Below are 21,454 nucleotides of genomic sequence, written 5' to 3' on the forward strand. Positions count from 1 at the left end.
CTGGCGACTTCATCTTGAGCATGATGGTGCATTACAAATAATCATCAGCGCAAAGATTGGATCTTCCAATTTGACCCGTGGGACTAATCAAATGTGTTTCTACATTGAAGTGTTCTCTCATCTAACCTCTCCGGTATGGGCAAACACTCACGTGCCAGGTCACCCTTCAGCTCAATTAAAATCCCATCTTCATTATTTAGGCGCAGCAAGTAAAGACGCCAAAAAAATGGCAAGAAGTTGGGCTCTTGTGGCGGAAAGAAATACAGTGCTACTCCGCGTTTCGTTTATCGCGGTTTCACTACATCGCAGATTTTTTTTTCTCACAATGAACCTATAGCAAAAGGACGAAGCATTAAGGATCAGAAACTTTGTCACAACTGATACAACGTGAACGGACGTGTTACCGACCGATCGGTCACAACGAAATATTTATTTTTCTAGGTTTGAAATGTAATTTATTTTGCATTAGAAGTATAGAAGGACTCGGATGCAGAAGCTTGAGGAGTGAAGCTGCACATAGTGAGAAAAAGGCGATCAAGTGTATGATGGTTGTTTTGGATTAAATGTGTATTTTAAACCGCAGCAGCATTTGTTTACCGCTAGATGGCAGACATGGCTCATGACTCCTCCATGAGTGGAGCTCACGCCTTAGTGGGCACAGAAGGCTGCAGTCAAAAACTCACAGCCCACCTCTGTATATTGAATCTGTCAAGGTTGCTCTCGTGGCCAATACCAAACCAAAAGCACACAACATCATTCAAAAAAAAAAATCATAAACACCGTCGACAGTTTATTTAAAAATGCATGAGAGTCATTGGGGTAAACTATTCAAAGTACTTTCCACATAAAATCATAAAACAATATAATAAAGGGACAATAGTTTATTTCCAATGCCATTTATTAAAGATCAAATGCATACACAAACACTTAAAATCACATAATGGTGAAAGAGTAGCCATATAAACAGAAATTTCAAATCACGTTGACGTTCAAGTCCGCGAGGGTCGTGAAGCTCACATGCTCACAAAATAGTTTACACACATTTGAAAAATGCATCAAGTATGTACACACACTCACCTACAGAGCGTATACAGTATAATACAGCATACTAGAAACGTGGCTGTGAAAAGGGCACGTGGAAGGACCGCGTCACTATGCACAGTAACAAAGGGGAAGGGTCACAGCCATCTGAAACACTTCAGCCAGATTTACTTCATATAAATATTCTTCATCCAAAAGTCAGTGCAGTGCCTTCTGCTAAGGGTTCATCTGGTACTCATGTCCAGTCTACTTTATACCCAGTCTGTGTAAGACCTGGTCCACAAATGACACTTTCCACTGAACACAAAATCTTTTTACATCAGCTTTATCTTCCATATCCCACTTTTTCTTTTGTGGGCCAGTACATGTATTACTGTGTCACCCAGTACCTCAAAAGTCCAGCTGTGAAGTACAATCATTTTAAGAACTTTTTTTTTTTTTTTTGCTACCCCAACTAAACAATTTCAAATAGAAAATGAGTTCAATAACAATTCCAAAGTGTTGATTTTCTTCTTCCTTGCATATTCCCTATTTTTCCTTGGAAAAGAAAAGATCCAAACAGACTACATGGATTGGAGTCCCCTGAAGAGGCACATAGCCACGGACATGGCGAGAAGCTGAAGAAAAGAACAGATGCACTTTAACACACACAATACTGAAACCTGCAGTGTATCAACAAATGCGGAAGTGACAGCTGGACTTTAAACAAGTGAGCTTCATCAAATGTGCTTTGGACCACCACTAGATGGCGAGCTTTCCACACTTGGATCAGTAGACATTTGCTCATTAAAAAAAAAATCTAGAAAAAAGCTTCAGCACACAGCAAAAGATAAAGCTGAAAGAAACTAAAATGTCTCCATACCTCAAAGGTGAGCACCAGAATGAACAACGCTCCTGCTAAATAGAGGTAAAGTTCATAGGTTTTGAAGCCTGCTTTATAACAACCCTGTGGGCACACAAAGGACAGCGCAAGAGATCAATAAAGCTGCAAATTTGCAAGATTGTGACTGACAATGACAGATTATCTTATATCAAGCACATCGATGGACAAAGGAATGGAATGATGGGATGGATTTGACAAATCACAATTGACAATGACAGATTATCTTATATCAAGCACATCGATGGACAAAGGAATGGAATGATGGGATGGATTTGACAAATCACAAACCTGGTGTGACATCATTCACTTCAATATTATTGCAATTCAAGTGGAACTGATCTGGACAAGGGACAGACATCAGAACGTACCTGTGCGTTGATATGATCTTGCGAGCCATTAAGGCATTTATCCATATCAGCATGCTCTAAATTCCCGGCCGGGCTACGCTGCAGGCAGCAAGCTGTTGGGACTGTGTGATTGTATTTCCTACGAAACAGACTGCCCTCAAAATCTTCTATTCCATTTATGCCACAGCACTCATGCTGAAATGAGACAAAAGGAGTACAACACAAGCAATTATTACTGTTTTGCTCAGGCTTGTAATCTAAAAAATATGACTGGTAGTGACCTGCGTTCTGCACTTACTTGAACCATCCATTTATTCCATATTGTAGAATACTTGTCATCGGGCGCATAGCCCTGATACTTTTCCCGCATCTCTTTTTGTAAATCTTCAACAAAGAACTAAAGTAGAGAGAACATGAATCACCAAAGATATACAGGTTTATCATTTTATAAAATAAGAAAATGAGATCGATATTTTAACTTACCTTTTGACGCTGCGTGTAGGCCCAAACCCCGGCAGCCAGCTCTGCTATAAAGACCACGAAGATGAGCATGAAGAACTGCAACAAGACAAGAGAATAGCGGCAAGTCAAGACAGACAATTGAACTGCAGTCACAAAAAAAATCTTCTGACCAATATCTGCTTCTTCACTCAACGTCAACGAGCCATGGCCAAATGCAAAACATCCCAACTGAAACCAGATCAAGAGACCATAGCAGGTGTTCTGCTTCAATATTTTCCCAGTGTACCCGATTGAAGGTCACGCCTGTGGGTACACATTTGAATTTGAAAGTGTTCCCAAACCTTTGACTGGTATGGTAGGTGGGGAGTGCACAAGGCAGGCGGGAATAGTTAGCCAGCTAATGTAGCTTTACGTTAAACTATTAGGCAGTCAACGAACCCAATTACTTTCATGCCGTATCAGAAATGAAGGCAGTTTCATTGCCATATCACAAATGAAGGCAGTTTGTCAACCTGGACCCCAGAAAGAGGAACTTCGCAGCTAGTTTAGCGCTAGCTAGTGCGAAGCTGGTACGGTGTAACAGAAATGGTTGTACAGAATTCTACCAGGGTCCCAGCTGGTTAAAAGGAACTATTCTGAACTGAAAAGTAACTCTTCCATAGGTTGAAGTGAAACTTGGATTCAATACATATGTATAAAAAAAAATAAATAAATAAAAAATTTAAAAAAAGGCTTTGTAAAGCGCTGACAAAGCACCAAATAAGTGGACTCCTCTATTGGCCAATTTAATCACATTTTATTTTGTTGGACTATGAGTTGGTTTTCTGGTATAAAGAGTAACTTGAGAACATAACAGCATGTCCGTCATACCGACGTCATGTACTTACAAAGAAGAGCAGACACCTATTTTCACGGAGGGCTCCGCAGCAGCCCACGAAGCCCAGTAGGAAGAGCAAGGCTCCGATGCCCAGTATGGCAAAGACGGTTTTTGACAACACGGGGTGTTGCATCAGCATTTCACTCAACACTGCCGTTCCAAACAACACCAACAATCCCACACCGAGGAGGAAACACCCTGCCATCTGACAGAGGGATGTGTCGGGGCAGTTGAAGGAGACAGAAAGTTGTAATGTTAGAATCTCATGGAAACACTGGTACTGCATAAGAGAACAACAATGGAGGATGTCTATTATCTATTTTATTTTGGCACAAGAATAAAGACTAAGATAAAAGATTAATCAGATGCAGTGTTCAGTTAAGATCAAGATTATTAAAATGCAAATGTGGCTACCGTCAAACAGTTATTCACCGGGGTCTTCATTCTCTAAACTGACTTCACATGGTTGGAGATGAAAAATACTTACAACAAGGAAGGTGTTGAAGATCAACATGAGGTATTTGACGCATGTTACGCAGTCGCCCGTCATGACCGTCGTCCCTCGTGCTGAAGCCTCGCCATGGCCCTGTTAATCAAACAAACTTCAGCGATAGAGCCTGCCCCACTTTTACAATTCACTTGTTCACTCCCATTGTCTATATCTGAATTCTGTCCACTCAACATTACAGATGTGGATGAACAGGTTGAGAGGAGCTTGAAGGCTTAACGCAGAGGAAATTGATTTAGAGCTGCAGTTAAACGCCTCCTCTAAATCATAATGATATGCTCAGGTATTGATCACCTTGTGGGCGTTTCTCTGAGGCCAACCAACTGCCTTATTACATGAGATGGGTTTTAATTACCCCCTTTTCTGTCTTAAGCCCTGCTGAAAAGCGTAATGAGGGCACATGGGGGCTAAATTGAGATTTGCATACATTACGCTCACACAAAAGGTGTCAAGGAGGAGGGCTTCTTTTATCCTCCCTGCTTTCTACTGTCAATCCAAAGCATGATTGTATTATTTGTAGCGGGAGATAAAGGAGAGAGGAGGGGCTGCATCTCAATATCTACACAAAATGTCACCCTGGTGCTCTGGACAAAACTTGCAACCCTGATAACGACAATCGGTGTAAAAAATATGATACAGTTGAAATCTACATGAAAGGTTCATGGTTATCGTAAATCCCAGTTGACAGATTAAACAGAACCTTAAGAGCATAATCGGTCAGTTCTTATCTAAAACGTCCAAACTAGTGGAAGAACATAATTTGAACACCAATTTAATGAAATTGAGTCAATTTAATTGTGTCGAAGCCATGATTTGCTTGATGAAAGACACAAACAAGGCGTGTAGACCCCGGGTCGATAGCAAGACACATGCTCCATGAGCTTCTGCGAAGGCATGCGCAACAAGGACACTATAAACACATAATCGCTTCTGCCATGCACTCTGGCTGCACTCAGTTGGAGCATTTCCCACGGCCTCTTGTAAGGACGCACTGCTGTCGGGGCTTTCCAGTTAAATGAGTTAGAACTCAATAGAAAAGAAATGGTGAATGATGTGAGGTGTTGTGACGACAAGGGGGATATTTGTCCGCACTCTGGCTTCTGCTTATGCCTTTATTTTTGTTTTTCTTCAAGTCCTGCATGGCCGCCCACTATCCTCCAGTGATGCCATATAGTCTGTAGGAGTAGATCAGGATAACACATTTGTTATTATAAATACACAACACAGCAGAGCTTCAACCCCGGAAGACCTTAAAGCAGGGATGGGCCACAATTTTTCATTAATGCTAGTATTTAGCATTTCTCAAAGCATGTATAAATAATCCACGATCCTAACTCAACAACAAAGTGTTGACGCATCAACAAAATAACCACTATAGTGTGATTTTTTTTTTTTCCTGTGAAAAGAGCCTCAAAATTACAATTCAAAGATGGGACAAAACCGCTGAACCGCAAACCAACTCATGTTGTGCAGTACAAAAAACAATGAGGAGCCTGAACACGCTGAGGAGGTCAAACTACACATGTCCTCATGTCACTCAAGATGAAAAGACGCCAACCGCTGTCAACACCATGTGATCCCTTCACTTGGACTCTAATACAATTTTGTAAATTCCATCTGAGGTTATTTTTTAGGACAAAAGAAAGTAACGAGCTCTCGGTTAAAGTGGCTGGTCTCCACGGCAACCCAGAATGGGTGCGATAGTGGCCTTTGTCTGCAGTGCTGTGTTTGGCATCTCCACTTAGCACTAGTTCCTGTTGCAAAACAAAGGCGAGCCGAGTCAAACACATTCTGACAGCTATGCCGGCCTGACTGATTTTTTTTTTTTGTCTTTGATCAAAATAAGTCATTTTTCAAACATCTGCTTTACCTTTGGGAAAAAAAACAACCAAGAATCCTATTTGTGTAATATTGCTTGTTTTATAATCACTAAATACTACCAAAAAAAAATAAAAAATTGGTTAATAAACAGTAATGGTCGACGTACTCATCAATTCTAAAAATATTTGATAGTGACCGCTCTACTCCACGGTCATATTTTTGCAAATGCAACCCAATTTCTAACCCAATTTGGAGCAATTTGGGTTAAAAATTACACCTACCAGAAGTGTACATTTCTTTGAACAACTATAATTGCCAGAATAAAAACGCCCCAACTTCCTTTTTCTTTTTTTTTTTTAACACAAAAAAAATTTGAATGTTTTACAAAAAAAACAACAAATTGGGTCAAATTGACCGAACCTCTTTGGTTGGTCCAAATTTTAACCCAGTAGTTCTAAGGTTGTATATGCAAGAAGTGATTACAGAAAGCATATCTTGGTCTGAACTCCCCTTTCACCTCTCCATCAATATATGTCGGCCTCTCAGACATGCTTGGAATACTAATGTTCCAAATGTCAATGCAAATCAGAAACCATCAAAGAGCAGCGTTGGTTTGCTGTGATGGCGCCCAAAAAAAAAAAAGAAGCCAGACTTGCTTCTCGCTCCCCACCTTTCGATGTAATCAGTAGGTTTTTTCCCCCTGTGGTCTTTGTGCTATTTTTCTCACCGTGACTCGTACACAGAATGAATACAAGATGATCCAACAATGTCATATTTTGCCCCTCAGCCACAATAACAAACACTTTTAAAGCAATAAGTACGTGAGATACAAGTGTATGTGAGTATCAAGAAACTTTTTTGATGCAGCACGACTACAATGTGAGTAAACGTTGGATTTCAACTTCTCACGATATGTTTGCGTAAAATAAACTGTTTCAAGCAAGGAATCTGGGATGTGTGAGAAAAAAACTCGGCTGATTTATATCAGCCTACCATGTCTGTCTCTTGATGCCTTGTCTTTTGTTCAGGTGAAGTTGCCGCCGTCTCTCAGGGATTGGTGCCGCTCCTGTTTTCATGGACTGTAGGGAGAACAATGAAAGAAGCAGAGGTCAGCGCCAACATAATGAGACAAACAAAAAGAGACAAGCGAGGAGGAAAAAAAAAGGGACACATTTGTAGACTGTGAAATTCATTTGAAACCCAACCAAAATGTTGAGCTTGAGAAAACAGAATCAAATTCTAGGACACTTCAAATGACTCAGAATGCATTCATAATAGATGAAGGAACTCGCTCCCAGTAGAACGCTAATGTGGGACTCCAGTGCTGCTTTATCTCGCATAATAATTCTCTCCTGGGCTGGAAGGCAGATTTATAATTGGACATAATGTACCAAAATACCTTTTAAGTTCATTCATCCAAACCTGCGCAGGTGGAAGTTTTATATCATACCTCAAGGTCTTCTTACTTTGATAATTACAGTTATTAGAAGACCCAGAACACGTAGCTTCTGGTGTGACCTTGATGAGCGTCTGAGCTCATGCATAATTCACCACAAGTACACTGCCATACTTTATTTCACACGCACCGCTCACTTTAACTGTCACTATAGGCCACGTCTTCGAGCCAGCATCCCTAATGAGCATAAACGCTTTAAACTTTTCCCTGTTTCCCCAACTGGGGTCCCACACGTATCTCCCAGAAGGAAATAATGATCTAGTGATGCTAGTCACTTTGCCTGCTTCTATTCCAGCCTTGCCGTGCAAAAAATAGTCAGCGCCACATGTCGCTTTCAAAGCACTGACAGCTACTCAGCAAAAGTTGCCTCCAGTTGCATGGCGTGGTTGTCAGATATGATGCTGAGAACCAGCCAGTGCGCACACATTCTCACACAGACAACAAAAAAGGTTTTCTTTAAAATAATCTCTTATTGGTTTAATACAAATGTTACGAATTAAAAAGTGGTATCGGTTACTTGGTATCGGTATATCTGTGCGTACTAGTAATGAGCATTATTATCTTTACCAAAGAATTTATTTTGTAATACAGCTTTTAGATCTCATTTGATTGTGCAACTGGTCACGATGTTGCATCTGATCCATTTATACTAGCTAACCAAAAACAGTATGGTCATTTGTTGTCGTTTTGTGTTGGATTATGAGAAAAGCAGAAAGTAGGTAAATAATGATCATGATGCGGATAATCCGACTGCAAGCACGAGGGGTGGCCAAATGGCACAATGAAGCCTGTTGTAGAGCTCCTCTCTCCCCTGCGCCTGTTTAGAAGGCTATTAGCGAGAGGAGAGCAACACTGGAGAGGGTCTGCATTATTTGTTGGTTTCCATGGAAACCTTTTTTTCCCGGGAAAACGAAGCACCAATCGGATAGCGGCGTCTCATTGAATCAGTTATGGGGGCAAGAAGAAAGATCAGCGTAGACGGTTGCAAAAGCACAACAATAGGACGAGCCCCTCGAGGAAGACGATAAAGGCCAAACCGAGGAGGGTTCCGCAAAGCAGCGCGCGAAAAGGCTTCCTCTTCAAATGGCTTTTTATTTTTTCCCAGCGAATCCATCTCACATCACAAGCGCTGTGAGGAATTTAATCATCAAGGCAGTTACTAATTGATTTCACTCTGATGTTATTTCAAGCGCTGACATTACTATTGCATCACAGACATCTGGTTTATATATAAATCAGCAACATGGGATGCATCAAGATCTGTATGTAGTCATATGTCCTAATAAAAATCTGACACGCAAAGTGCTATTGTATGATCAAAGCCACAGAGATACGCATATACTACATTCTTGGTTCATTCAAATCTTCCAAGTTCTCAGCATGCCACTGCAATGTCCAATATTCTATATTTAACAAGCAACAATAAAATACAATTAAGAATTGTCATAGGCCTAAGTGTTCATCAAAAATAATGCAAAAAGGATATTCATTTTCTCATTTATTTCCCTCCAGAGGAAGTTGAAGACTTTGTGAGTCACAGCCCACATTGTCTATGTCCCATCAAGTCACTAGTGGGTTTTTTTCCCTCCTTTGTCTTCATGAGACACATCATCCTGTCAATGTGGCAGTCAACCTTGTCAAAGGTCAGAGAACAGCAAAGGAGTTGGAGTCTGCAACTCTTCCTCTGTGCAAAGGATGTGGACAAAATGTGGATGTGCATTTTCCCATTAATGCTTAACACATGACTTCACTTCCAGTGTTGACAAATCTTCCCAATAAAAGCAATAATCACTTCTCATATAGGCTACTAAACCTTTATTTAATATAGTTTCAAGCCCTAGTACAAAGAAGAAGTGTCAGCTCTTGACAATGATCTCCAGTGATCTCCTGACACAGTTTCATATACATCATGCTCTCATTAGAGGAATAAAGAGGGCACATGCCGGCAGCCATATATCTTCAGAACACTTACTTTAATGAGAGTGATGATGCTGCCCAATCATTGCTTGTCCCTGGAGGGAGTCAACTACCAGGGATAAAGCTACTAAAGCGCCAAGCTATAGAAACAATTACAACTCATTGTTAATTCATCCATGTTGGCAGCAGTGATGTTCCCAGAAAAAAAGGCATGGACGATAGCTTTAGCAATTAGCGTGTTTTAGTGTCTTTCTAGGGACCCACTGTATAACTTTAATTATCACCTCCAACTTTCACCGAAATTGTCGAGCTCTCTTGTCTGAGAGGGGCCTGAGGACGCAATGAAAACTATACTCTGGAGCGGAGTAATTAAAGAGAAAAGACCTGTCCAATTGGGGAGGACTGAATGAAGGCGGTCGGATTCCGAGCGGGACAGGAAAGGTTGTGAATACTGCAAGCTGCGGGCCCCTTGGGACACAATTAAGAGCAAGGCTTTTTACCGAGGGTTACAAAAACACAACAAGGATACCAGCAGTTCAGCCTTGCAAACTGAGGTAGGAGTTCATTCTTGCATACCCAGAGGGGGTGGGGGGGTGTTAACTCCCAACAGTTTGTACACGGACTTCCCCTGTTCGAAACCCTTCCAGCTGACGTGCAGCCACACAACAACAATTTCCACCAGCATTACGTCCTTAAGCCCAGAAAAGCTCAAGACTCTGGCAACGTGGATCCAGGTTGACTGCATAATGACGTTAGCAGACGATCTTCCCTCAGGATGTTTTCCACTGCCGGTGTAGAGAAAATAACACGGCAGCTTTGAAATAAGGTGGCTCATAGTAATTGTTTCTTCCAGTACTGAGTCTTATCATGTCGCTAAAGAAAGAAACCAAAACATTGAGCTCTCTGTAAGACATAGTGCACAATAATGCACAAAACATATCCTTAAATGTGTACTGGCGCCATCGATCAAAGCAAATCATTTTTAGTTTTTCATGGTGTATTATATTGAATCTTGCGAGTGGTCTCATTTTTTTGTACATATTGTAACATGCTACTCAGGAATTTGCAATGTTGGCCAATAATAGCCAAGTTCAAGCCATCAATAGGTTAAAAGCTTGGAAAACTCAATACGTTAACTGATCCAAAACACAATTTACTGCGCAGAAAAGGTGCTAGTAAGAGAAGGCAACGGCACAGGGAAGATGAATGGCTAGTGTGTAGAGAAAAGTCGGGGGGGTTGCACAGGAGCAGCGAGCAGGTGTCCCTCTGGGTTACGAGAGCCAGAAGCTTCGCATCTGGATCATTTCCTCAACCCAGAGGGAGCTACAGACTGCCATCCCGTCATAAAGCAAAACAAACCAGAACACTTGTGTCTGCTTGTTTTTGGTGTCAGTGATGATAGCGGGTAACACAGTGTGACAAACTCAATAAAGTAGACGCAACAGGGCAAATGAGTCACAAGCATTGTCGAATATGTGAGCGAGCATAGAAAAACAAGTCACGGTGACCAGTATTTCAGAAATTAGGTTTTGATCAAAAGGAAAATTATCTCAGCTTTCCAATTATCCATCAACCATGATGTCGTTATTACTCATTACATTTTTAACATGGACAGGTAGCGTCATGTGCGTCGATGGCAACGCTAAGCTAGTTGAGTCAAGGTTGTCAACAATACATTCCATGTATGGACGGCAAGGAAAACAAAAGACCAAGAATGCCGGTACATTGAAGGCTTTTACAAATGTTAAATATTGAGAGCACACACTATTTTCAGTGTCCACACATTGCTTTTGATTGGACAGGTGCCCTAGCTAACATGGCCGCCACATAGCCGATGCGGTTAGCCAGCCCGCTACAACACTGGGCAGTGGGGATACTGTGAATACGTGATTAAAAAAAATAAAATAAAAAATACTGTGAATTCAGAGCCTAATTTTAGCTCTTAATGGCATTGAATTATTAACTGTCACAAATGATTGTGTTGATAATTTCACTGATTAATTGAGGAATCGTCCCACCCACCCAACATGCAAGTGGTCATCATCTCTCGGATGGTCGGTGGATAATTACATGACCCTGGAACTGATTATTTTCCTAATTCTATTATTTTCCCCGGTTAATAAGTGCATATGGATTTGGACAGCTTGTTAAAGGGGGAAAAAAATCCTGAAAATTGCAGGGTTATTTTACCCTCTGAACTCTGAGTAATGAGCTGCTAACTGGAAAAAAAAAAAAAAACTCAATTGCAAGGATTTCCACACAACTTTTCTCAAATTAAGTGTAGCGTGGATGAAGCGCTAAAAGATATTCTTTGACAAGAAATCAACAGCATAAAAGCCTCCCAGAAGAAAGCCAGGATGGAAAGAAATGCGGTTGGACACTTTCCATTGAACAAAGTTGCAAAAATGCAGTGCATCAGGCGGGCAGGGAGTGCCGCCAATGATGGAGACGTCAGGAGAAATCTTGCTTGGCTCAACACAAAAAGCACTCAAAGAAATTAGATCTCATCTGCTGATCTTTAGAGTGTATTAGTCAAATGTAAACAGAGAGCAGCAACTGTGAGAACCTCGTCTGGCCTTTGGCTTAAAAAGAATACATCAACCCCACCAAATAAAACAGTTTGCAAAGAGATATTTAAGCATCTAAATTAAATCTTTGGAGTGGGAGTTTAGTCTTGGGAATCGGGAGGGAGTTTAAGGTTAACTGGCCACACTGAGACACTCTCTCCTCGAGATTCCCTTGCCTCCGGGCCTGAGCTGTGGGAAAAGGACTTCATGCAATTACATCACATTGATTTATGTGAGAGACTGCAGAAAGATAGGCGGGAGGAAGGAAACTGAGCTGCTTGGAAGCCAACCGGGATTTTATGCCCTCAGAAACACAAGTCAATAGTAGTTTACACCGCAAAACGTGATGAATCGGTGACAATCGTGTCGCGATTGATTTGATTGGAAAGAGCCCAACGAGGTAACACGGGTGAGGCAAAACCTAGCAGAAATGATTACCTTTGATTAGATAGATTGTCTCAGACAGACAGACAGACAGACAGATCAATCGATCGATCAATTCAGTTGCCAGCAGTTAAATACGTAAATCAACAGAGACAATACTAACATCGGACATGACAAAAACGACAACAAAAGAGAGAAAGAGGAAGATCTGATTAGATTAAATAGATAGGTTAATAATAATAATAATAAAATAGCTCAAATAAATAAACAGTATCATGACTGTGAAACCCGGCAAAGAGTTAAAGGGGCGGCAAAGAGTTAAAGGGGCGCGTTCACAGTCGTAATCCGAACGAAAAAACACAAAACACACCTTGCAAATAGTAATATCACATCCTCTAGGGGAGGTGATGACAAGTGTCTTGCTTGAGTTGATGCTGTCTTGAGGATTCATCGGAGTTTGTGATGAAATTATGAGCGAAGCACTCAACCGCGGCAGTTGTAAACAAACAGCACATTTTACGAGTGCAGCGGGACCGCAGGACTGACCACAGACGGGTTATTTATGATGAAATGCATTACTGATCCTTATGCTTATTTAACCATTCACAGGTGGCTCTCATGCCAAAAAAAAGCTCATGTTACTTCCATTATGTCGGGAATATGAGGTAGGCCACTTGTGAGAGTGTTTTTTCTGAACTATTAATAACAAAAAAGTTTCCCACTAAAACGAAAATGTGCAGCATCGCATGCTGATTAGCATAAAATGAGATTTACTGTAAACAAAAGGAGATTGAAAATAACAATTCCGATAAAATGCTCCGTAGACGACCCAAAGGAGATGCTGTGAAATGGTTTTGATTTTGAACTTTCACAACTCTCCATCTGTCTGCAGTGTGTCATATTTCTTGGAGGAACAACAGACCTGAAGTTGACGCCAAAGGCAACAGAACAAATATGTACACGCAGCGTATCATCTGAAGAGGTTTTCTGAAAGCTTGCACTATAGACTGCAGCGAGAGAGGGGGGAGAATGTAACGAAACCTTCCTTGAAAAAATGGTCTGAAGGGAGACATCTGTTCCTTGTTAAAAAAAAAAAAAAAAAAGTCCAATTTCAAACTGCCTGCAGAGATAAGTAAATGTACGTTGGTCATGGATCACAACATTTGCTCAATATTTCTTTGATGCTTTTGATAGAATTAATTTGGTAATCAGTCACTTTGACAAAATATCTATTTTCATACCTGATGTTTATCGGCATAAGATTTTCAATCGATTACGATATGAGGATGCGATTATCCTCAGAGTGTCTTGATGTTGCTCCATGAGCAACGTGAGGAATAAAAATGCAAATGCGCTATCTTGGACCATGTCGTCTAACTCAAGCGAAGGTTGGTCTATTTTTGTATTCATCTCTTGGAGCAATGCCCAAGTGGTTCAAAGGTGCTGAAAATGAACGAGGACGACTTTGCAGCAGCCTCCTCGTCCTCAACTGGGACCAATGACAAATTATTGGAAGACATCCAGAGCAGCGAGCACATCCATCTTCCCAAAAAGATATTACAGTAAGGACACCTTCAGTTCTCCCGCTATCTAAGAAAATTCTGTCTGCGATGATAAATATGAAAGACAACTTCAATTTTTGCTTCTGCCTTCCAGGGTAAAAAAAAAAAAAAAAAAAAAAAAAAATCAAGTCTTTTCACAATTCCTTGTGGGAACGATCCACTGCCTTTATTAAATGCCGCACATTGACCGACTGGTTGCCCAGAGGAGAGGCCTTGCTTTAATGCACTGACCCATAAATGTTGTCTTGACTGGCAAGCTTTTAAAGCAGCGCTGTGTTGAAATTTTCATAAAGAAATATGAAAAAATGATGAGGCAAAGAGGGGGTGGGTTTGCGCTTTGCCAGCTAATTGTTTCCTCTTTTGAGGAAGAGTGCAACAAAATTTTGACATCAGCGTTTGTTTGGAGCGTGTGGTGTGCGAAAGCAGGTATAGAGAAATGCTTCAAATATTAAGAGCACATTAGGTGTCATGATGCGGTTGTGCATGAGCAGTGAAAGGAGTGAGAAAAAAAATATTTTTACAACCACTGCCTAAAGGGCCCATCACTGAGCTGTTTTGCTTGTTTATGCAAAGAGAATAACGGCATAACAGGAGTAGAACGTTCTAAGGCACAAATAGCTCAGCTGTATAATGTGGATTAATGTGTGGAGGGAATTTTGGAAAATGTTTACTATAGTGGAGCAGTTTGAAGTTGGAATAACAGTGTTATATTCTTCTGCACAATTGTTGGATTACAAAATAGACACATATCTTGTCCTTGGTTAAAGTGGCAATTTTTTTCATACAAATAAAAAATCGAGGTCGACCAATGTGGTGGAATGACTTGTGATCAATCTTAGAGTCGCTCCGAGATGTCACCAGAGCAATACAAGAGACTTTCTGTGCAAACATACCGATGTTGACTTATTAGCTTCTATTTCTCGTTTCTTATTCTTTAACAAGGTGGGAGAAAACAACAAGTCGCTCGCTTCCCGGCTTGTGAGCCATACAGAGGCGAGCTCATTATTTGGCCTATGTACTCAGATACCACAAAGATTATTATTGGATCATGCTGTGGAGTTCTGCCAAAATCAAACGCCAATCGTCTCCCTTGATGCCGTTGCTGCTGACAGTGAACCCACATTAGATTTGAGCTAAGTCGCTTCCTGTGGGAGGCACTGGTTCATTGTTGGAATCTCACCGGCGCTTACATCGTAGATGTGTGTGGGCTACAAAAGGGGCACAAAGCAGCAGTCACCAAAGTATATAAAAATATGTAGACAATCAATTGGTTTAAATTTTCATCACAATTGATGAGAGAAATATCCTTTTTCAAGGCACCACTATGTATACTGAATCGACACGCACACACACATACGTTCAGGCAAGGTCACGTACTCGAGGTTTGCATGGTTATCACAGACTGGAAAGGCAGCGTGTCATTAGCAGACTGGGTTGAAAACCCATATCATGCTCAAAATAAATCTCTTGGAGGTACTCTGTAATTCAGCCAGGCTCCAAAAGCAGCCCTAGAAAACAAGTTTGTGTCACACATACCAACAAACAGACCACTCTGCGGCCATATATTACGGCACCCTCAGGGTCGCCAAACAATTAATGAGCTACCTTTAACAACACATAACATGCATTTCATTTGTTCAACATCTCATACGGTCCACTGAATAGCATACCACAACAGTAAGTGAATGTGGCTAATATGCTATGCTATGCTATGCTATGCTATGCTATGCTATGCTATGCTATGCTATGTTATAATATAATGTACCGTATTGGCCCGAATATAAGACGGTGTTTTTTGCATTGAAATAATAACATTTGGGATCTAGACATTACACCCATTCACAACGCTAGATGGCGCCAGATACTTTTAAAGCAAATGCTGAACTTAACTCCCCAGGCCAAAGCGAATCCCTGTCACGAAGAATAAAAATAAAAATAGCGGTAACATGAAGAAGAAAAATAAAAAATAGCGGTAAGAAAGAAAAGAGAAGAAAATAGAGAAAAGAGAAGAGATAACAGAAAATGGAAAAACCAGAAGCCATTCATTTACAAATGTGATTGCACTTTAGTTTACATATTTAAATGTTCAGCTATTCAGATGTGACAGACAGTTTTTGCATGATTTGAATTAAATTTAGTGTTCAAAAAGTATTTTCTCAAACTTGAGTCTTGAAAAAGAGGGGGTCGTCTTATATTCGGGCCAATACGGTAATATAACATTCCACTTTAAAATCTCTTTGAATGGTATCGTGCTCCAAGTATCCAGCTCCATATCGAACTGTCTTCTATTGGACAGTTGCACGCCAGCCGAGATCTATATTCTGCTATTACGGTCATGTGTTAAGAAGAAGTATTCGGGAATGGAACAAAAAGACAAAAAAGCTTGGAAACTGCTGAAAGACCAGAAACTGGGAGTTTCTCATTTCATGGGAGAAATGCCTGAGTCAGGAAAGGAGAAAAGCATCATGGTCCAGTGAGTCACGGGGAGAGGCTGCAAAAACACACTCGGGCCTCACAGTATCATCAATAAAAAGGTCTGACAAGCGGAGACAAAGAAGGTGCTGCAACAAGTGAAAGCACCCAGGCGTGTGTCTATGTTTGTCTAATATGCAAACAAACTGACGCTTTCTTTATCCATATTCCCAATTCGCACACAATGCTCTGCATGGCTTTCATAAACAACAGAATCATCATATTGCTAACACGATAAAGCAAACTAGAGAGGAACTAACAGCTGCTTCATGCTCAACTCCTTGAAACAACAAAAAGCAGCCATGGAGCTTTTGCAACATGAGGCAGCACTGTGTATGTGTTTTTTTTCCTTCTGGCGTATCCCAAAATGATGCTTCATAGATCCTCTTGCTCTGATGATGTCAGAGGGATAACCTCACGTTGGCACTGTATGACAGATGGACACTACGCATTAAAGCACCGTCTGAGCTGTGGCAGAATCAGAAGGTAGGAGGAGCTCATTGTAGCATCTCAACTCTCAGTGATGACCAAGATAGCAACCCTTACAGCCTTTGGCACTTTTGAAAAAACTATACTTTGGCCACTTCAAAAATGACGTTTGGTGGAATGAGCCTATGGGATTACAAGATGGAGGTGGTTTCCACATCCTGAGGGGAGGTGAAATGTGTAGAACGCTGTTGGAGAAGTTGCTATCTGTGAAGGCCAGCTTGTCTGAAAGCTACCTTTTACCTCATTACCTGCTAAGCTTGACCATTATTGAGGGAAATAGAGCACAGGCAAGATAAGAGCCAAGAATTCAGTGGTTGAGCCCAAAACAGGCAAACCTGTTTCCTTGTGATAAAGAGGAAGCGGCTGCTCAGCTTCCTGCTCTGTCAATTTGGGGGGCTGCCAGCTGCCCTCGGCTGAGGTCAACCGTCGCTTCCTGGTTCGTATGTTTACACGCAAGGGGAGGAACATGCAACGGTGTGTCTAGATCCTTTGATTGTTTTGTTTTTTTGGTCACAAATTTGTGTCAATTATACAGAAAAAAATGGAGCCGTAAATTATCGGTGACTTGTATAGGCAGCGTAGTGTCTTTAAATAAGGCCGGTATCGGTCCGATACCTGATATTGTTTCTCGACCATCCCCATTCAAAAGCATAATATTTCATATGCAAGTCTGTCAACAAAGCGCTTATGGCCATTAGATAGTGATGCTTCAAGAAGAATATTTCACTTTTCTGAGAGTAAATGATTTCTCCCAGCTGAAAAGCAAATTTCATTTACTCATGTCTGCGGACAACAAAGATGCTGAAGCCATTACTAGCTGTGGCCAGTGTGCCGCGCACATTAAATGAAGGGTCCTCCAGCAATCGAGAAAAGCAATTTTCTCATTGAGCCAATAGATACTCCATTTAGATCCGCGCTCTCTGCGGGCGACTTGCTGATGCAGGCGAGGGCAAGCGCGGCGTGACGGCCCAACCGCCATATTGCTCGAAACCTGCGCTCTGAGCCAGGGCGCAGACACGGAATAGGAGGAAAGATGACTTCATGCAGGAGAGGCAGATGGATATGAAATCTGTGCCAGTGATCAGATGACTTGCCAAGTCTGCACGCTCATTAGCAAGCAAATCAGACAAACTAAAAAAAAAAAAAAAGAGGATGAAAAGTGCTAGGAAAGCGCAATCGACCATGTGGAGCAGACTGATTCTTCAGGCCTTTTTTGCCAAAATGATGTACTGAACCGACTGTCGGCAAACGCATTAACGCTAACGTCGATGGCATGCGATCAGCAAAGGCGCACTTCCCTCACCGTGCGTTTGTTTTCACTGCAAGCGACTTTCCACACTTGTTCTGGGGAATGTGTGAGTGAGAGCAACACGTTATCAAAGGGACTATTAAAATGACTGCACCAATCCCACACCAGGCGTTCTGCCACTTCGTGTAGGCAAAACAAATACCACTTGACAGGCACCAACAACAGGTATTTAAAAAAAAAAAAAATCCTTCTTTGTCTTCTTTTGGTTGACCATAGATTTATCTGTTCATCCTCACAACATTCAAAATGGTGCACAAAAATAGATGATTGTGTAACTTGATTCATCTTCCAAATTGTGTTTGGGGTGTTTTGGCCATGCATTGATGCCGCTCGCTATGATTTTTCCTATGAATGAAAATGTAGCTTTACAAACATCATTCTTTGTATTTGAACAACTCATGTGAATCAAACTCATGAGGGAATAAAAAAAAAAAAAAAAAAGCTTCAGGCAGAGCTTACTCATCGGCATTGGCAGCTGCTACAGGAGCATCAATACGGCTGCTTCTTTTGCATTTTCTTTCTGACGACACAAATGTTCACGTGAACAAAAACGCCTCTGTATGCAGTCTATGAGTTCCTTTCTCTCCATTGACGCCACAGTTGTCTCCCTGTCACTGAGGAACCAACGAGCTCCACCGCATAGACACAAAGTCGCAAAACAAATCAGCTCAACGATTGTGACAGGAACCAGTTGGTCCAATCTGTTGGGCTATGTTATGTAGGTTGAATTCATGCATGCGCAAAAGACAGAGACACACAAACTGGACACTGGTTTGTGTTAATTGTTCCCATGGTGCTAATCTCCTCGGGTGAAACCGGATCTTATTTCCAGCTGTTACTGCAACATACTTGCGAAGATGCATTTTTAGTGTGATTCTGCAACATTGCCGATCTCACTTCATTTGAAACACTATCTTGCCAATAATGAACACTTAATTCAATGAATAGTTCTCTTATCAAGTGATTTAGAAATGTAGCACTATTTTGCAGGTCAGCCAGTGTGTGTAGCCACAAGCAATAAGCCAAAGCCTCCAGAAATGTAAACATGCGTCCCAGCGACCAAAACATCTACGACTGCACTGATTTGTAGCCCCATTGTGTATATCACTCCCTGAGGTCTCACTTTGCTGCTTTGTTGCTGCTATTTCAATGAACATTTAGCTCCAACTGCAAAAACAATTTCTTTGGTACCGGGAGAGGACGAAATCTGGCTTTTTTTTCTTCATTACTTGCTGCTGTGACCATCATGATGGGATGGCATGCTTTTTTTTTTTTTGGGTGGGGCATAATGCCTGCTTCCCTGATGGATGCGATGGGACACTCATGCCAATGCCCTCCAGCAAAACCGTAGCATCACAATCATGAACGTGCTGACCCCAAAGATGTCAGCAGACAGCGTTGGTCAGGCCGGAGCCCGTGGGAAAGATGACAGCTTGGGGGAGACAGACAGCCAGACGCAAACACAGCCACAAATCCACATCACAGAACAACAACAGACAAAAAAAATACACTTACAAAAGATAATACTGATCAACACTGCCAAAGGAGTATTCATTGAACAATATGTTGTGGTTGTCGTTTACAGTGTAGAGATTTTTATCTGTGTACTCTAAATATTAAGAACAGTTTGCTGAACAATTTTAGCTCTATTCACTACTACTGCCAGAAAATAGGCAAAACATGCCAGAAAATACGAAAAATGTTGAGAATTGTTTTCAAAAGTGAAAGCTGATTTGTTTTGATTCAACACAAAGGTAAAATCAGTCCACCTTCATGTAAGACTATAAAAATTGGATTATATCGGCAGCATTTGGACAGTTTATATAAGGGTAGCTAAATGATTAATCAATGATCAAATATAATAATTGATTCATTTGATGATTAGTCATTGACTAATTGTCACACCTGAATTAAGAAATTAACTTTTTCTTTCAGAAAACAGAAAGTCACAGCTCAAATGAGATGTCATTATATTGTACAAGAGAATGGTGGATACATTTAGCACATTTATTTACTCCAAATAATTCCTCCCCAACAAAACAACAGGTTCATAGGACTTAACGTCAAGAGATAATGTGGTTTAAAGAATAAGTAAAGTAAACAAGGCAACGCGTGTTGCAAATAAATTCCCACACAAGCAGCACTTTTAAAGGAAGATTTGAACATTTAAATGTAGAAGACACAAAATGCATGTTTTACCTTAGAGCCGAATCATTGAGCTGTAGCTTTCTTTCTGGCGTAAATATCACGCAACAAACTGCCTCCTGTTTGCACGTCGCGTAAAAACTAAAAGACGTGACAAGTTCAAATGTCCAACGGACTGCTCTGACTATTGAAATCCACGCTGAGAGAGCCTTTGCAAGCACAACAACAGCAAGCACCGTGGCGTGGAGACGCAAAGTGTTGCTATGTAAAGTGTTGCACGAAGTCTGAGAGAGCTGAGAGGCTGAAGAGGATCATCCAGCGAGCCCGAGCGTCTCCGATGTAGTCCCCGCCCCTAGGGCCACCTTCCTCGGCTCGGGGGGGAGTGGAAGACCTACACCCACCGGACACTTCTTTGGCTACCCTTCAGCACCAGTACCTATTAAAACAAGAGCTGGACCAGAAATTCTAGAGTTTGTGTGTTCTGTTATGCTTGCGTGGGTTTTGCAGATAACAGAAGACCTTTTTTTTTTTCCAAACCAAAATAATATCACTCAAAATTTTAATATAGAGCTACAGTAATATGTGTTCCCTATATATCATTACAAATGTGCAAAAATAAATAAATTTTGGATTTATTCTCAAAGGGGCAGTATAATCCAGAACACACCTCAACCACACATCTGCCCTCAAGTGGTGATTGGTGATATTACAACTTAAACTACAGGTGACACCCACATTCACACAAAATGCCTTTTTATTTTTTACCTGCTAGCGTCTGGGAATTTTTGGCTTCATTTCCACCCATTGTCTGTGAATAACATAATCAATGAATTTCGTAAGATATTTGGGAAAGTTGTAAGAAGAAAACAACTCCAAATCATTAATCAAGAGGCCACTCGAGTGCTTTGGAACTTTTCTTTGATATTCCATCCAAGTGTGATGACGCGGAAGTTTACGCTCTCGTTTCTATACCGGACAGGAAGCACCTTGGCATTTGTCCTTGACCTGATGACGTTTTCCCACAAAGGTTTGGAAAAAGTGGCATAAACATTAGGAGATCTGCCTCTCTGAAGAGACCCAAGTAACATGGTAGCTCCAGAAAACTTGGAACAAAACCATATCAGATCCAAACCACATAAAGTGAACCCAAAGGGTCAACGAAAACGCAGTTCATGACAAGTTCTTACTTATACCGCTCCTACATGCAAGAACTG

At 41.1% G+C, this 21,454-nt stretch overlaps 1 protein-coding gene across 1 annotated transcript; it reads right to left on the reverse strand.

Moving 5' to 3' along the window:
- Positions 1-880: 880 nt before the first annotated feature.
- Positions 881-20,600, reverse strand: LOC148396136 (tetraspanin-18B-like). Its single transcript, XM_088379245.1, has 9 exons — positions 20,295-20,600; positions 6,933-7,018; positions 4,098-4,196; positions 3,621-3,815; positions 2,755-2,829; positions 2,570-2,668; positions 2,293-2,466; positions 1,904-1,987; positions 881-1,658 (listed from the first exon to the last, which is right to left on the reverse strand). The coding sequence occupies exons 2-9, from the start codon at positions 6,933-6,935 to the stop codon at positions 1,605-1,607; spliced, it is 783 nt and encodes a 260-aa protein (XP_088235371.1). The 5' UTR covers positions 6,936-7,018; positions 20,295-20,600; the 3' UTR covers positions 881-1,604.
- Between the last annotated feature and the right edge of the window lie 854 nt (positions 20,601-21,454).

Source organism: Syngnathus floridae, chromosome 6 (assembly GCF_059516105.1).
Source record: "Syngnathus floridae isolate MCC-2025c chromosome 6, RoL_Sflo_1.0, whole genome shotgun sequence".
NCBI lineage: Eukaryota > Metazoa > Chordata > Actinopteri > Syngnathiformes > Syngnathidae > Syngnathus > Syngnathus floridae.

Coding starts and splice junctions, on each gene's coding strand:
- LOC148396136 (XM_088379245.1), bottom strand. Junction 3,816..4,097: donor TCTTCAACACCTTCCTTGTT/GTAAGTATTTTT, acceptor TCCCTCTGTCAG/ATGGCAGGGTGTTTCCTCCT. Junction 1,988..2,292: donor AAGATCATATCAACGCACAG/GTACGTTCTGAT, acceptor GTGTGCCCACAG/GGTTGTTATAAAGCAGGCTT.